This window comes from Melanerpes formicivorus, unplaced genomic scaffold, assembly GCF_026170545.1.
Source record: "Melanerpes formicivorus ecotype bairdi unplaced genomic scaffold, bMelFor1.0.p_v2 SCAF_47, whole genome shotgun sequence".
Taxonomy (NCBI): Eukaryota; Metazoa; Chordata; class Aves; order Piciformes; family Picidae; genus Melanerpes; species Melanerpes formicivorus.
This window is the reverse complement of record NW_027142399.1, coordinates 523,905-541,511: the sequence shown is the minus strand read 5'-3', so window position 1 is coordinate 541,511 and position 17,607 is coordinate 523,905. Positions and strand designations below refer to the sequence as shown.

Here is a 17,607-nt window from a genome sequence, read left to right as displayed (position 1 = left end):
GATGCCCACTTGCTGCTTGCAGATCTGCTCTGGCAAACCAGTAAGGTGGTGCTGAGCCCAGAGCCAACAGTATCTGCAAGGTTGCTTGCACCTTGCTCAGTCCCTGGGTGCTGCCCCAGGAAATGCCTCCCCCTCTGCCTGCCACAGCCAGCACTGCCCCAGTGATGCTGGAGCCGAGGGTTCACAGCCAGGCAAACCCAAAGCACTAATAACTTGCACCCCCAAAAGGCCAGCATGTAGCCCACAGGGACACACGTGTCCCTGCATGGCTCTGCACATACTTGGCACCCATACCCAGCAATGTGTGCAGCCACCTCCCTGTGTGCTGCCCCCCCCAGCACCCAGCTGGACACAGGGACACCCATGGTGTACCCAGGCACACACGTGTCCTCCCATGAGCACACTCTCTGGCCACTCAGGGAGAGGCATCCAGGCAGTACACTATAAATATAAGTTTTATTGATGTGTGAAATCCAACAAGTACAGCTGGCATCTCAACCACAACATCTCCACCTGCTTGACAGCTCCTGGGCCCCCCCAGACACTAGTGAACACTATCAGCAAGCTGGGACTTGGGGACCCTGTCCCTGTGGGGCACTTACCTGCGTGTGAAGCACAGCCTGGAGAGCCAGCAGGGCCCTGCCAGCAGCCCTGTGCTCCCCACAAAGTGCAGGGGCTCACCTCCACCCTGCCTGGTTCCTGCCAGGCTGCAGCTGTGGGCAGTGGTGCCCTGGCCCTGCTTTGCAGCCTTCTCCAGTAAGGCAGAAAGACCCAGAACAGACAAACGCCACCCACGTGTGGCTGCCACAGCAGCAAGCAGGCTGAGCTGTGAACAGTCCCAGGAGAAAACAAACAGCAGCTCACCTTTGGTCATCTGGAAGCTTGGGTTTCCTCAGCCCCACCCCTCTGCCACACATGCACCCCACTGTACAACCTGCTCTGCACACATAGCCACGGCCAAGGCTGGACAGCCACGAGGTCCAGCAGGGTAGGAACACGCACAGAGAGCCCAGGCAGCAGCAGGAGCTGCCACACCAGGAGCTCCCAAGGCAGAGGGAAAGGACAAATGGTGTCCATACACTATGGATTTATTGCCTGATTTGAGAGAGGGGTGAAACCCTGGGAGAAGCCTCATCCCCTCTCCCTGTTCTACCCCAGTCTCCTTTCCAACAAACCCTAGCACCAGCTGGGTGATGATGCATTTGCTCTCCTTGTGCATGTGACAAAGGTGGCCTGGCTGTGCCAGGTGAGAGGCCATCCCCTGCCTGCATTTCCAGCAGGAGCGAGGCAGAGGCAGGACCTGACGTGACCATGCCTGTGGGCTGAAGGAGCCAGGCTCAGGGGCTCAAGCAGCTTTAGACAGACTGAGGTTCCAACGTTGCTTCCAGGGAGCTGGAGCCACAGCCTGAACCCTATCCACATCCATTCAAAGTGCATTACAAGGGAAGGCAGGGGGAAAGAGGAGGTGTGGAGGAAGAAACCTGCTCTGCTCCATCACGCTCCTCATGATTATCCAGACGCGTTCCCTGGGGGGATTCCTGCAGCCACAAGCACTCACAGTCCCCACTCCCCAGCGTCCTTGCACAGCTCAAGGACACAGCCACCCCTCATCCACAGGGCTTGCCCTGCTCCTCTGCCCCACAGTGGCCACATACCTGCTCAGCATACCTGGACTCTGCCACCTGCACAGTCACCAGCACAGGAGGCCTGGGCTGTGCTGAACTGTGCTGGAGATTCTGGAGGTGCTGCCAACTGCCCTGTCCCAGACAGGCTGACCCAAGCAGCCAGCTGTGGAGCTACCTGCCCTGGCAGTCTCCCTCTGGCCACACTGAGCTCGCACAGCCTGTCCCATGGAGTTTCTCTGCAAGCAGCAGAGGCTGGCCAGCAACAGCTGCTCTTGCAGCATCCCAGTGCAGGGGCACATGGGCAGTGGCAGTCACAGGTAGCCCTCTCTACTCCACACATGCTTCACTGCCAGTCTGTCTCATCCTGGTCCTTCTGGGAGTGGTAGAGGTGCTGGTTGTGATGGCACAGGGGTGCCCAGCAGACACAGTTTGCTGGGTGCAGACAGCAGCAGGACAGTGCTAGGGACTGCACTGCCTCTGGGTCTGCAGGAAGCAGGACCCACCATGAGAACTCCTAATGCTGGACTGGGCAGGAGGCAGAAGCTGTGCAAATCTGCACCATTGGTACCTCCTGCCACCTTGGGATCCATCCAAGGGAATGCCCTCAGCCCAGCAGTGTGCACAATGCGTTGGGCAAGGCCACAGCCCGAGGGCAGGACAGAAGTGAGGCATTGGCCCCACCAGCCCCATGGACAATGAGATGGAGAAGGGTGCCAGGCTACAGCTCCACCATCCCCCTGGGTCCCTACCCATCCATTCACCTTGTGACAGAGCAGACATGGAGACCATTCCCCACCTGAACGTGCCCCTGTGGCTGCAGCTGGCAACATCATGCCCAGGAGACTGCAGCCCCCCCACCAAGCTGGCATGGCTCCATTGTAGAGCATTGCAGAGGGCTGGAAGTGAAGGAAGATCCAGGAGCAGAGTGGAATTTTGTGAGGGACTGCAGTAAATCAGGCAGAAGCCCTGGGGAAAACCCAGCACAACAGGGCATCATGGCATGTCCTGCTTCCAGACCTTCTGTGAAGGAGAGTCCCACGTCTACAATCCTCACAGCAATGCTGTCCAGGCAGAGGAGAGCAGACCTTGCTTGGTGCCCAGCATCAGTGCTGCCACATCTGCTGTCCCCCTGCAGGCCAGCCAGACCCTGCTGTGTGAAGCAGTCCCACCAGGAGACAGTGAAAGCAGAGGACAGCCTGAAGGATTCTCTACAACCTGGCATTTGCCTACAGTCCCCTGCTGCTCAGACTGCCAGCAGCAACATCTCAGAGACTGCACTTGAGCCAGGGCCCAGCATGCCAGGATGGAGCAGAGCTGCCTTCCCCATGTCCATGCTCACTAGAAAGCAGAGGGTTGCCATGTGCACAGCCCCATGGCACCAGTACCAGCACAGCCACAGGGGCAGGCCTGTGCTGTGGAGCTAAGCAGAGTCCTGTTCCCTGCACAGCAGTGTGTGTTGCTGCCTCTCCAGCTCTGGCCTCAGCTCTGCTCCTTAGGAAAGCCAGCAAGGTCCTGAAATGCCTTTCCTCTGCAAGGGCTGGGGAGAGGCAGGTGACCTTGGAGGAGTCACCAGAAAGATTTGCCAAGATGGATCTTTTCTTGATACCAGCCACGAAGTGCAAAGCCTTTCCCAGCATCAGGGTCACCCAACACCAACAAACCTCTCCAAGACCTCACCTGCTTTCCAGTTCTGGCACTGCTGGGACCCCCTTCTGCCCCCAGGGTTACCCTGGGACGTTTGCAGTGTGGCAAGGCTGGGCATCCCCGAGGCTGGCATCCCCTCCTGGCACAGCTGAGTGAGGCTTGTCCTCCCTGTTCTGCTGAGACAGCCACAGTCACACCAGGGGAAGGAGGGTGAGGAGCAAGTTGTTGCAAGGGGAAGGCTCAGGGCCAGCTCTTCTCATGCAGTGGAGGCTCCAGTGATGGAATTGCTGAGCCCAGCTCTGGTTTTCAGCAGCCTGGCAGCGGATGGCAACCCAAATCCTGCTCAGTGCAGCACTTGAAGGGCCCAGTCACTTCACTCCATGCAGGCTGATCTTTATCCTCTTGGCTTAGGCCCCAAAGACATCAGGGGCTGGACACAAGGCTCCCTAAGGTCTGAGAATCCTGTCCCATTCCCACAGGCACTGCCACATCCCCAGGGTTGAAGATCCCATCTCTGAGGATGGCATCCAGGCAGAAGTCTGAGACAGACCCCCAAGTCCTTCTCTTCCTGCTGGCTCTCCTGTCCCCTCCGTGCAGGCTGGGAAGCAGGGAGGGTTACAGGAAAACAAACCAACCAAAACAAACAAAAAAGGAAAAAAGGGGGGAAAAAAATACAGAGCTACAACAAAACAACAAAACCCCCAAGCCAAGGCCAACAGAAAAGGGGATGCACCAATTTCTGTGCCTGCTGCAACAGGAAACACGACAGCCTTGTGCAACTTGGCCTATTGCATCTCTGGGCTCTTCTCAGCACTGAGACTCATGCTGCTGGCCAGGGAGAGCAAGGTGGGGTGTGAGCTACATCCTTCTTCTGTCAGTGTCTCCTCCTGGCTTCCTCCCCAGGCTCAGGCAGCCCCAGGGTGCTCCTCTCCCTCCTGCCCCGAGCAGCCAGCTCCTCTCAGCCCTGCTCAGCAGACAGCCACCTCCATGGGGCTATCCCCAGTGTCTGGCAGAGAAGGGCAGGGGTGACAGAAGGGGAGCAAAGCTCCATGAGGTTGGGCAGTCCTGGGGGAGAGGGTGGCACACGCCAGGGCTGTACGAAGCTGCTGCAATGAAGAGTCTGTGTGGAAAGGTTAAAACGGCTCCGAGATGTCTTGAAACCCTTCTCGGCTGAGTCAGGCCTGGCTGGCATCTACAGACACCTCCACTCTGGTCCATGACCTGCCAGGAGCACTGTGTCCACCTGCAGAACATCTCTCACAGCAGGCCAGGGCCCCAGGGCCCCTTTATCTCTCTGATTTGACTTTGTACCTGAGGACCAGGTAAGCCAGGAGCCGCAGGATGACAAAGAAGATGCCCAGGATTAGGAAGTCCAGGTAGAGCTTGGCCTCCTCCACATCCAGCTCCTGCAGGATCTTTATGGGCTTTTGGAAGGGGCAGAAGTCCTCCAGGCACTCCAGGTCCTCACGCTCCATGGCATAGATGGTGAGAATGACACCCTCGAAGCCGTACCTAGGGCAGAGCACACTGCCAGAGTCATTTCCTGCCCCAGGCTGCCCCAGCCTCTCCCCAGCCCATGGGAGTCCGGGGGGCAGGAAGCTTCTGGCCAGAGTGTGAGATCCCACCTGACATAGGAGACATAAGAGCTCCACTGCAGGTAGGTAGGGATGGTCTTGAAGCTGACGAAGAAGCCCGAGAAGAGCAGGACAGGGATGGCAGTGACAGGTCCCACAAAGGTGGCCACCTGGGGAGCAGAGGCCACTGGGTGTCATCTCCCTGTCCACAGGCACACTGTGGCACTCCCCAGCCTGCCTGTGGCTAACACTGCCCACCACCCCTCCTTGTCCCAGGACACCCTGTGACTCTCCTTCCATCTGCATGGAACAGGAGAGGCCAAGGCTCTGTCTGACCTGCAGGGAAGTGGAAGCAGCTCCGATGAGAAGCCCGAGGGACTGGGCCACCAGGGCGGTGGCGGTGGCCAGGGCAGAGAAGAGGAGGAAGCGCGTGGCCTCCGGGGGCTGGCCTGTCATCCAGTACACGATGCTGCAGTAGGCAATGGGGCAGATCACCTGCAGAGGGGCAGGCAAAGAGACCACTCTGCTGGGCCCATGGCCATCCTTACCCCACAGACCCTTCCTGGGGCAAGGAGAACCACAGGCACCCCTCAAAGGTCAGCTCTGGGCACCGGGGTAGCCAAGCAATCGGCTGTGCCAGGAGGGCCATGCTTCAGTCCAGCTGAAAGCTCACCTGGAAGGGCACATCTGCCATGGTCTTTGCCAGGTAATAGGCTTTCAGGCTGTACCAGTAGTTGAGGTGCTCTCTCAGGAACACTGTCATCTCCTGAGGGACTGCATGGAAACAAGCAGTTAGCTGCTCCAGCCCCAACTCCCTCCTGCAGCTATGATGCTGTCCCAGCACAGAGCAGCAGGCAGCCTCCTGCCTGCCTGCACCACAAGCAGATGCTCAAATGTCCACCAAAAGTCAACTTAGCTGGTGTGTGTGTGGGGGGGTTAGGCAAATTCTTTGAGGAAGTGAAAGAGAAGTGAAGCAGCTGAAAATACAGCTTTGGAGGAGGGGAAATGGCCTGAAGTTGTGCCAGGGAGATTCAGGCTGGAGACAAGGAAACATTCCTTTGCTGCAAGGGTGGTCAGGGATTGGCACAGGCTGCCCAGGGAGGTGGTGGAGTCCCCATCCCTGGAGGTGCTCAAGCAACCTGTGGCCATGGCACAGGGTTAGATGGCCAAGGTGGTTGGACTCAGTGATCCTGGGAGGGCTTTTCCAACCCAAACACTTCTGTGGTTTTCTCAGAAACAGAACAACAGGGGGGGGGAAATTTCCAACGTTCTGCTTTGAGCCAGAAAGGAAATTCTAACATTAAGTAAAGGCTAAAAATTCTAACATTAAGTAAAGGGTAAAACTGCAAGACACCCAAAGAGAAGATTTTCCCCCTCCTCTCTTTTGTTAGAGCTTTCATCTTCTCCTCTCCTTTGTCCAACTCATCTTCCTCCCCCACCCAGCAGACACACTCCCAACACAGCTGGGAGCCTTCTCCACAAGGCTTGGGAGCAGCCAAGGGGCTTTGGGGCCAGGAGCTGCTTACAGGTGAGGATGGTGGGCATCAGTGCAGCAAACATGAGGAAGAGCATGGAGAAGAAGAGGAAGCCAGTGTTGTTGAAGACTTTGCCTGCGTCGTTGCCGATGTGCAGGTAGAGCAGCCCGATCAGCACCCCGATGCAGATGTGTGACATGAACCGCAGGTGGGTCAGCACCTGGGGGCAGAGGGGGGATGCAGGGGCTCAGCAAGGCAGGGCTGCACCTCAGGGGCATCCCAAGGGAGCAGAGGGCAGCCTGCCTGCTCCTCAAGGCTGAGCCCCACTCATCCCAAGGCAGCACAGGACAGCCTGCCTGCTCCTCAAGGCTGAGCCCCACTCATCCCAAGGCAGCACAGGACAGCCTGCCTGCTCCTCAAGGCTGAGCCCCACTCATCCCAAGGCAGCACAGGACAACCTGCCTGCTCCTCAAGGCTGAGCCCCACTCGTCCCAAGGCAGCACAGGACAGCCTGCCTGCTCCTCAAGGCTGAGCCCCACTCATCCCAAGGCAGCACAGGACAGCCTGCCTGCTCCTCAAGGCTGAGCCCCACTCCTCCCAAGGCAGCACAGGACAACCTGCCTGCTCCTCAAGGCTGAGCCCCACTCATCCCAAGGCAGCACAGGACAGCCTGCCTGCTCCTCAAGGCTGAGCCCCACTCATCCCAAGGCAGCACAGGACAGCCTGCCTGCTCCTCAAGGCTGAGCCCCACTCATCCCAAGGCAGCACAGGACAGCCTGCCTGCTCCTCAAGGCTGAGCCCCACTCATCCCAAGGCAGCACAGGACAGCCTGCCTGCTCCTCGAGGCTGAGCCCCACTCATCCCAAGGCAGCACAGGACAGCCTGCCTGCTCCTCAAGGCTGAGCCCAAATCATCCCAAGGCAGCACAGGACAACCTGCCTGCTCCTCAAGGCTGAGCCCCACTCATCCCAAGGCAGCACAGGACAGCCTGCCTGCTCCTCAAGGCTGAGCCCAAATCATCCCAAGGCAGCACAGGACAGCCTGCCTGCTCCCCAAAGCTGAGCCCCACTCATCCCAAGGCAGCACAGGACAGCCTGCCTGCTCCCCAAAGCTGAGCCCCACTCCTCCCAAGGCAGCACAGGACAGCCTGCCTGCTCCTCAACTCCTGTCTCTGCCTGCCCCCAGTGACAGAGAGTGACTGCCCCATCCCTCATCGCTGGCCCAGCCTCCCCTGACCTCACCGTGTCCCTCAGGATGCAGACGAAGGTTCTCTTGAAGAGGATGCAAAACTGAGTTGAAGTGCTGGTGGCAAACGTGTGGCTCTCGATGTGGTCCACATCCTGCAAGAGCACAGGCAAGTCAGGGACATGGGGCAAGCTCACAACACGAGGACCCTCCTGGAACACCACCCAAGCACTTCCAAGGAGCTGTTTGTGAACACCCCTGGTGAGCACAGGCTCTGGAAGCACCAAGCTGGTCCTCAAGACAAGCAGAGGTTGGCAGGACACCTCCATGCTGTGTCCAAGGGGCAGTAAGCATCATAGGATACCTGTCCCTGGATGAGCACCCCGGTACCTGCTGCTCCCCATCACCACAGGGGGCTCCTCTTGCTGCCACTCACCGTCACACAGTGTGCTGGGCACGAGGGGTCTGACTTGTCAGGGCTGCTCTTCTTCTCAGCCATGGTGCACATGCCATTCTGGACAGCCCGGAACAGCACGGGGTTGAGGTCTCCATACTCTCCTGAGGCCACCTCAATAACTGTGGAGGAGGACAGGCACCCCTGAGAGGTGCTGAGACAGCCCCTGCTTGGCCTGCCCAGCCCAGGACCTTGTGGAACAGGAGAGTGGGAGCCCAGCACAACCCTCGCCCTGCAGTGCTGCCCAGCCAGCACCTAACAAGGAGGTGATGGCCAGCCCTGCTCCCTGGGAAGCCTGGGGTGATACCAGGCAGCACCAAGGGCTTGGGAAATGGGTTTGGACCTTGCCACCCTCTGCTCCCCACCACAGCCCCAGCTGGGGCAGAGGCACTCACTGAAGTCAGCAGGGTTGTGGTATGTGGGGCAGTGGAGGCCCAGACCCTTCAGGTAGGGGATGAGGTTGGTGACAATGCCTTTGAAGATGCACTGGCCCTGGCTCAGGATGTAGAGCTGCAAGAGAAAGGCAGAGTATGGCAGGTGCAGAGCAGCCAGGGGCACTGCCACCTGCTCCTACCCTCATCCCTGCCCTAGGGTGACACAGGGCACCCTTGCCAGACCCCAGCCGTGGGGGGCCGTGTCCCTGAGAAGCACCAGGCCAAATGCCTGCAGCTCAGGGCCTCTCCCCTGGGTCTTGAGGCCCTGAAGAGCTCTGTGGCCCAGCCCAGCCCAAACCTTGTCGAACATCTCGAAGAGCTTGGCGCTGGGCTGGTGGATGGTGCAGATGATGGTTCGCCCGCCCTGAGCCAGGGACCGCATCAGGGACACCACCTGGAAGCAGGAGGCACTGTCCAGACCGCTGTGACCACGCAGGACGGGGTAGAGGAGACAGAAGACAGCAGAGAGAGAAGGGGAGAATTGAGAGAGGAAGAAGCACACCCTAAGGATGCCCCCAGCCTGCCTCCCTTCGTGGGCGCCCTCCTGTCAGATCAGCAGAGAAGAGCAGCCCCAAGCCCTGCCATGCCCCAAGCCCTCCTGGAGCTGTGGTGGGCACAGTCACGTCCCACCCTTAGGTCTTGCAGCCCTGCTGTGCTCCAGAGGGTTCCACCCACCCTGGTGCCCCCCCCCAGTAGGGTAGCCCAGCTGGGCAGGCAGTGTGAGGAGCCCTGGCCCCTGTGGTCTCACCTGGTGGGCTCATCAAAGAACATGACCGGAGGGTTGTTGACCAGCTCCAGGGCGATGGCCAGGCGCTTGCGCTGCCCCCCCGACAGCGAGCTGGTTCGGGTGTAGGAGCACTCCAGCAGCCCCAGGGCCGTCAGGATCTCGTTCACCTGCAAGACATGGGCTCACCATGGGCTCCCAGGGACCCTCTCATCCCATCTCTGCCACCTCCCTTCAGACCTCCATTGCTGGAAGTCGCAGAATCATGAAGGTTGGAGAAGACCTCCAAGGCCACCGGGTCCAACTGTTAAGCTAATGCTAAACCACATCTGCCAGCAGCACCTCACATACATAGAATAGACCAGGTTGGAAGAGACCTTCAAGATCATCACATCCAACCCATCAACCAATCCAACACCACCTAAACAACTAACCCATGGCACCAAGCACCCCATCAAGTCTCCTCCTGAACACCTCCAGGGATGGTGACTCCACCACCTCCCCGGGCAGCCCATTCCAATGGGCAATCACTCTCTCTGTATAGAACTTCTTCCTAACCTCCAGCTTAAACCTCCCCTGGCACAGCCTGAGACTGTGTCCTCTTGTTCTGGTGCTGGCTGCCTGGGAGAAGAGACCAACCTCTGCCTGTCTACAACCTCCCTTCAGGTAGTTGTAGAGAGCAATAAGGTCACCCCTGAGTCTCCTCTTCTCCAGGCTGCAAGATGTGAACAGTTCCAGTGCTGGGGACTCCACCACTTTGCTGGGCAGCCTGTTTGAGGCCTTAACCACTCTTTCAGAGAAGAAATTGTTCCTAATGTCCAACCTAAACCTCCCCTGGCACAGTTTGAGGCCATTTCCTCTCATCCTGTCACTTGTTGCTTGGGAGAAGAGACTGACCCCCACCTGGATCCAACCTCCTTTCAGAGAGGTTTTTTTTCCCCAGGCTGAACAATCCCAGTTCCTTCAATTGCTCCTCCAAAGACTGATGCTCTAAGACCCTGTACCAGCTTTGTTGCCCTTCTTTGGAAGTGCTGCAGCACCTCAAGGCATACTGAAGTTCAGTAGTATTCTCTGGTGGAGCCTAATAATCATATTCTAAGGTATGAAAATTCTGCTACATGCATATCAAGTCTCTCAGCATCCCCCAGCGCCCTCAGGGCCCTTCCTTCTCTGCTGTCCCCATCTTGGGGGGAGACGAGGGGGCCTGGGCCCAGCTTCCTCTGCACTTACCAGCTCCTTCTTCACCTCCTGCTTCTCACTCAGCTTCAGGTTAGCAGACACCTGCAGAGAGAGGATGGGCAGGGAGACACAGCTGTCAGATGCAGGGACCAGAATCAGCTGCACCACAGCCCCTGTCCTTGCCCAGCTGGGGGATGAAGGGAGCGAGAGCAGCAGGATTTGCGTTCCCATGTCCCAGAGCCCTTGGAAATGCCTGATGTCAGTGTGGGCTCAGTGCCCAGGGGAGCCCAGCAGGCTGCCTGGCCTCTGCATTGCTCACCATCATGGCCTCCAGCACGGTGAGGTGTGGCAGGAGCATGTCATCCTGCATGATGTAGCAGGACATCTTGCGGAAGGTGCGCAGGTCCCGCGGCCGCCCGTTCACCAGGATCTGCCCCTTCATCCCAGTCTCCCTGCAGGAAACAGCTGCTGGGGGGCAGGTGGCACAGGGACCCCAGCCCTGCGCCCCCAGCCCTGCTGGCTTCCCCTTAGCCTCATCTGCAACCACCAGCAAAGAGGTGTTGGGGGGGAAGGCAGCACAAGAACCCCAGCCCTGCGCCCCCAGTCCTGCTGGCTTCCCCTTAGCCTCATCTGTAACCACCAGCAAAGAGGTGTTGGGGGGGAAGGCAGCACAAGAACCCCAGCCCTGCGCCCCCAGCCCTGCTGGCTTCCCCTTAGCCTCATCTGTAACCACCAGCAAAGAGGTGTTGGGGAGGAAGGTAGCACAAGAACCCCAGCCCTGCACCCCCAGCGCTGTGCCCCCAGCCCTGCTGGCTTCACCTTAGCCTCACTTGTAGCCAGCAGGAAACAGCTGCTGGGGGGAAGGTGGCACAGGGACCCCAGCCCTGCACCCCCAGCCCTGCTGGCTTCCCCTTAGCCTCATCTGCAACCACCAGCAAAGAGGTGTTGGGGGAGAAGGTAGCACAAGAACCCCAGCCCTGTGCCCCCAGCCCTGCTGGCTTCACCTTAGCCACATCTGTAGCCAGCAGGAAACAGCTGCTGGGGGGGAGGTGGCACAAGGACCCCAGCCCTGCACCCCCAGCCCTGCTAGCTTCCCCTTAGCCACATCTGTAGCCAGCAGGAAACAGCTGCTGGGGGGAAGGTGGCACAGGGACCCCAGCCCTGCTAGCTTCACCTTAGCCACATCTGTAGCCAGCAGGAAACAGCTGCTAGGGGGGAAGGTGGCACAGGGACCCCAGCCCTGCACCCCCAGCCCTGCTGGCTTCCCCTCAGCCTCACCTGTAGCCAGCCAGGATGTTCATGAGTGTGGACTTCCCAGCCCCCGAGGGCCCCATGATGCCAATGAGCTCCCGCTGGCAGAACTTCCCCGACAAGCATTTGAGCAGAGTCTTGTACCCTGGAGAGAGAGAGCAGCACAGGTTGGGCTTTCCAAAGCTGCAGCACTGGGTCTGGAGCACTGCCCTGTGAGGAGTGGGAGAGCCCTGGGGTTTCTTAGTCTGGAGAAGACTGAAAGGGGATTTAATCAATGTTTATAAATACCTGAGGGCTGGGGGTCAAGAGGGAGGGGCCAGGCTCTGCTCACCTGCACCCTGGGATAGGACAAGGGGCAATGGATAGAAACTACAGCACAGGAGGTTCCACCCCAACATGGGGAGGAACTTCTGCACTGGGAGGCTCACAGAGCCCTGGAACAGGCTGCCCAGAGGGGTTGGGGAGTCTCCTTCTCTGGAGACTTTCAAGCCCCATCTGGATGTGCTCCTGTGTGATCTGTGCTCTGGCAGGGGGGTTGCACTCGATCTTCCAACCCCTAACATCCTGTGAGCACAACAGGAACTGTGATGCTATCCCAGCACCTAGGGGCCCTTGGGACCTCCATGCATTGCACCAGGGGCTGCATGCACTTGGAGACTGTCTCCAGGCACACCCAGGGCTGTGGCCACAGCGCCTGTCACTTCCAGCATGAGCCCTGACCCTGGTCTTTGGCTGACCCCACTGATTTCCAGTGCCAAAGATGCACATGCCCTAGATGAGAGCAAAAACCAGGGAAATCCCTGGATTAGGGCATGTAGCTGCTAAGGAAGATTACCAGGCTGTAACATTAGCCCTGGGCACACCGTCAGATCCTGATCCCTAGGGCCAGGGCAGAGGAGCAGCAAGAAGCAGGGCAGCATGGGCAGGCAGTCCCCAAGCCTGCTGGATGCCCTGTGGTTGCCTTCATTGGCATTCAAGCTGTGACACTCAGCAGCAGCCACTGCTAATCAGACCTGGAATTATCTCTGCTTTAAAGGCAGCTGATTAGCATTTTCTGGCAGAAGGAATACAGTGTTGGGAGTAGGGAACAGGTACAGCCTCAGGCTCTCAGGAGCTGCCCCCAAAACACAGCCCTGGCGAGAGAGCAATGCTTTACAGCATTCACAGATTGCATTGGGTGGGAAGGGAGCCTCAAAGGGCATCTTGTCCAACCCCCCTGCAGGCAGCAGGGAGACCTCCAACTAGATTAGGCTGCCCAGGGCACATCAAGGCTAATCTTGAATGTCTCCTGGGGATGGAGCCTCAACCACAGCCCTGGGCAACCTGTTCACCACTCTCATTGTTCAGAACTTCCTCCTGACGCCCAACCTAAATCTACCCTGCTCCAGTTATGGTCCCTCTGTTAGGACCCTGCTTGAACCACAGCCAAAGCTGAGCATCTCCTTGCTGGAAATATGCCTTCCCCACCCCTCACCCCCCGCTTCTCCCCCACTGCCTTGTGCCCTATAGTGGCAGCTGGCACGGGGTGAGGGCAACACACTTATCTCCAGCCCTCAGAGCAGCTGACAGCCCTGATAACCACCGGAGGCAGGCAGGCAGGCAGCCCCTCTGGCTTGTCCATCCCCAGGACAGGGCAGCCAGCCCCGCAACCTCCCACATCCCCCTCCGCATCCCTCGGCGGCAGGCGCCCCGCACTCGGGAGCGAGCGCAGGGGAGGGCAAGGGGCTGAGCATGACGAGAGCGGAGCAGGGCTGCCCAGCAGCCTCCTTCCCCCCCGCACCCCGGCACCGCGCACATGGCTCCCGCACCGCGCATGCTGCTCACGTCGGCGCCTCTGCAGCCTGCGCAGCGGTTACCGGCGGTCATTGACTGCCAGTAACCTCCTGCCTCGGCACCGCTCGCTGCTGGGGGCTGGCACCAAGGGCGCCGGCAGCTCCCTGCCAGCTCCTCCACCTGTGCCCGGCCCGCGGGATAGAGGAGTCCCTCTCACTGCCACCCCGGGGTCCCAGCACCCCTTGGCATATTCCTGTCCAGTCCAGCTGCCTTTTCCTGCCCTCTGGAGGGCACAAGCCCACTGGCAAGCAGCTGGGTGCCCGGGATGCCTGGCTGCTGAGGAGGCATCCCAGACAAAGAGGCTAACCTCATGTGGAGTCTCCTTCTCTGGAGACTTTCGAGACCCATCAGGGTGTGTTCCTGTGCGAGCTGGGCTGGATTCTATGCTCCTGCTCTGGCAGGGGGGTTGGACTGGAGGATCTCCAGAGGTCCCCTCCAGCCCCTAACATCCTGTGATCCCTGGGGATGTTGGGCTGGTCTCAGTGTCTTTCAGTGCCTCAGTTTCCCTAGCTGCAGAGCCTGGTTGGGGACAGAGGTCTCATCTGGCACTCCAGGCTGGCAGGGCACCCTGCTGAGCAGCCCTGTACCCTCAGTCTCCACACCCCAAGTCCCTGCTCATCCCTGCCTGCCTTCAGCTTCTGCAGATCAGTTCCCCTTCCATCTCATGGGGTTGCCTGATTACCATCCTAGTAATTGAGAGAGCTAATTAAAGCAGACTACCACCCACCAGCCACCATCTGCCTCCCCTCTTCCCTCCCTGAGCTCCTGGCCAGAGTCACACACAGGAAAGGGGATCATGGCCTCGGCTGCACGGGGAGAGGAAATCCCCTGCAAGCCACAGGCATTCTCCTTGCCAGGCTCTGAGCTGGAACATCTCTTTGGGGTTTTGCTGTCAGCACATCACACCCCAAACAACAGTGCTGGGGAAACCCATCCGCCCCTGGCTGCCCCTGAACCAGGAAACCTGCCCAGCCTCCCCCATGCAGCCCTGGACAGAGGCACACAAACATGGGGAGGGGTCCAACAGCCCTCCCAGAGCCCTCCCCCAGCCGGCAGCTCCTACCTCTCTTCCTCCACCAGGAGCCTTCACGCACAGAGTAGGACAGGTCAACGAATTCAATGTTGACAGCCGAGCGCTTTGGGAGGTGGGAAAACCTCTGGGCCTCTGTGATGTGGTTCTCCACCTTCTTCAAGTGGGTGGTGAGGAGTGGGGCATCTGGAGGGCTGGTGTGGCACACTGTGTCCTCCAGGGCAATGGAGACACAGGCAGGGTCCATGCCCTTCTCTGCCATCCTGCTGCTCTGTGGGAAACGCACAGAGACTGACTCAGGGTGGGCCAGGGACCGCAGGACCAGGGAGCAGCCCACAGCAGGTCCTCCCACACTCTTCCCTGCTGACTCCAGGCCCCCCTCTGCCCTGTGACACCCTGCCTAGCTGTGGTCTGAGTGGAAGGATGGACCTGGCCAGTGCAGTCAGGCCTGCACCAAGGGGCTTAAGGCAAGCAGCAGCTGCTCAGCTCAACAGTCAATAATTGATGCACCTCCTGCAGCTGGGTCTGGCTCTGGCAGCAGAGCTGGAAGGCTCTTCAGCTCCCTGAGCTCCAGTGCTGCTGGTCTCCCTGCCCTGCCCCTCTCTGCTCTAGTCAGTGCAGGGTGGGAGGTGGGAGAGCTGAAGTTCTCTCCTGAACTGTGAACTACCCCTGCCTGTCCTAGCCAGGGCTCAGGGGACACAGATTTGGGGTCCCAAGCAAGCATCTGCTCTCATTAGTTCCTCAGACACAGCATGCTGTGCCTCACCCAGGCTTCTTGGGCAGAGCTGCCTCAGCCAGATGAGGGTCCCCAGGTGCTTGCTGGGATTGACTTCACAGAACAGGGAGGTGGCCCTACTGTTTCCAGTCCTTCTCTACCTTCCTTGGCTGATTTTACCTTTTTAGCTCTTCTTAAGGCCTTTTTAGCTCATCTCAGCCTCTGAGACCAGGCCAGTCTCTACCTGGGGCCATTGCATGATGCTAAGGGACACCCCTGCCCAAAAGCTCTCCTGCTGGGCAGCATCTTCTGACTGCAGCCCTCCTCATGGTCGGCTGCAGCACAGCCAAGCTCCCTGCATTTCCTCTTGGCTTGAGGACTCTTGCAGTGCTGGGTGTGGAGCACACAAGCCCCAGGACCCACTGCGGCACCAAAGGCTGTTTGGGGGAGCTGGGGGATCCCCACACTGGCAAGAGGAGTCCAAGCTGTTCCTGAGCAGGCTGGGCCCAACACCCATCTCTGCTCCGGGGCTGGGATGGCAATGTTTGCTAACCTACATTTTGCAGCTCCTCGCCGCCGCTGCAGTGCTCACACAATCCCCTGGCCCCGCCAGGAGCTGCGCCGACATCTTCCCAGCCCTCTCCCCGCTGCAGACAGAGCCTTCCAGGGCTGGGAGAAAGCTGACCCCAGCCCTTGGGAAGAAGAGGTGGCAAAAACGACAGCACCCAGACCCCTGTCTCGGACCCACGCTTAGCACGGCGGCCCCCGAGCGTGGCACGCAGCCCCGAGGGGGCTCGGGGGGCAGCAGGCACGGAGCGCCCTCGGGCTCACCTTGACTCCTGGGCTGGGCGCTACCAGCAGAGCTAAACCCCGCAAGCCGCTCTGCGCGGCTTAGCCCAGCCCCGAGGCGAGGGGCAGGAGGCTTTGTGGAGGATGCTCTCGCTCCATCCCTGGCTCCCCGGCTCCCCAGCTCCCCCGCAGCCTGCCCGGCCCGGGCATGGAGCTCCCCCCGGAGCCGGGGCTCCTCCGCCCTGGCTCTCCCGGCAGATTCTCTCACCTGGGAAGCTGCGGGCGCGGCGGCTCCTCTCTCCCCGCAGGCAGCGCCCTCCGTTCTCTGCCTCCTCCTCCCGCAGACAAAGGGGCGATGCCCGCGGCGGGGGCTGCGGGACGCTGCCAGGCAGGGAGCGGCTCGGTCGCAGCCGGCCCCGGCACTCAGCGCCAGGCCCCGGGCTGGGCGCTGTCCCCGCGGGTGGTCCCCATTCGGGGTCTCCTCCCCATCCCTCCGCAGGGCTGGGCTAGGCAGCGGGCTGGGCTGGCAGGGCGGCGGCGCAGCTTTCCGACCCCAGCCCAGCGATGGTCGGCAGCCCCCTCGGTCCGGCTGCTCGGCGGTGCCCCTCTCCGCCAGCTTTGTCGCTGCTGCTGCTGCCGGTCGGGGCGGCAGGATGGGCTGCCCAGGCAGGCAGCAGTGCCAGGCAGCGAAAAATCCTCTTAAAGGGCCCGGCCCTATTTCCTCTCCCCGCAAACCAGCTGGCCCTCAGCATCCCCAGCGCACAAGCCTGGCGTTTGCCAACCCCAACTGCACAACCCCCAGCACCACTGCCTGCTCCTGCTCACGGATGGGGCAGAGCCTGCTGCAGCTCACTCCTTGCAGTCTCAGCCCCAAATTCCGTGAGCTCAACCCCTCCCCCCTGCAATGTCTGCTCCTGCGTGAGACACTGCTGCCCCGCTCAGCCCTGCACTGAGCTGGGACAGGGGCTGCACCACCACGCAGACAGCCCAGTGTGGGCACTGCTGGGTGAAAAGAGGGCTGAAAGGCAGAGCACTGCCTGGGAAGCCTGCAGCAGGCATCGAGAGCCAGGGCTGGTGGGGTTACAGCCTTCTGCAAAGGGCTCTGAGAGAGGAGTGCTCCCCTCGGGCTTTACCCCCAGCACACCGCTCTGCAGCTCATCATGCAGGACCTGCCATCCTCCCACCCCTCCACTTCCCCTGCAGCACCGTGCCTGGCTCCCTCCTCACTGTTACTCACACCTCTCACCCACCCCAGCACTTAGCCATGAAAGACATATGGAAATGAATGGTGCTGACAAAAGTATTAATTAAGGAACCAGCTCTTGAGCCAAGGGAAGCTTTGCCTTCCTACACTCAGCTTTGGGCCCAGACAGAGCTTAGAGCAGTGATTTGGCTCTTTGGCAGAGCAGGATCCAGCCCACAGGCTGGGCAGGAGGAGGGTTCAAGGAAGTAGTCATGGAGCCAAGCTCCACGTGGAGGCCTGAAGTCATCTCCTCATGAAGCAAAAGATACTCTGGATCCATCCAGTTTGCTCTGAGCTCATTGGGCTGACTCCCAGCCCCAGGGTACTCATCAGTACCAGATCTCAGCCCAAACCTCCCCTGCACAGGGCAATGCAGAGCTGCTCCTCTGCAGGTGGGCAGTGAGCAGGGCCTTGGAGTGAACGCCCCTGATGCTAAAACCCTTCCCTTCTCA

At 59.9% G+C, this 17,607-nt stretch overlaps 1 protein-coding gene across 2 annotated transcripts; it reads right to left on the bottom strand.

Moving 5' to 3' along the window:
- Positions 1-449: 449 nt before the first annotated feature.
- ABCG4 (ATP binding cassette subfamily G member 4) lies at positions 450-16,718 on the bottom strand. Of its 2 annotated transcripts, none has more exons than XM_068159947.1 (15): positions 16,181-16,718; positions 14,442-14,679; positions 11,573-11,690; positions 10,614-10,746; positions 10,346-10,396; positions 9,140-9,285; positions 8,690-8,813; positions 8,353-8,467; positions 7,940-8,079; positions 7,560-7,658; positions 6,370-6,538; positions 5,517-5,617; positions 5,180-5,338; positions 4,895-5,013; positions 450-4,781 (listed from the first exon to the last, which is right to left on the bottom strand). In XM_068159947.1, exons 2-15 carry the CDS (start codon positions 14,668-14,670, stop codon positions 4,556-4,558), a joined length of 1,929 nt encoding a protein of 642 aa, XP_068016048.1. In that variant the 5' UTR covers positions 14,671-14,679; positions 16,181-16,718; the 3' UTR covers positions 450-4,555. The 2 variants fall into 2 exon arrangements, with proteins under 2 accessions (XP_068016048.1, XP_068016050.1); XM_068159949.1 differs by having other exon boundaries at positions 14,442-14,674.
- Between the last annotated feature and the right edge of the window lie 889 nt (positions 16,719-17,607).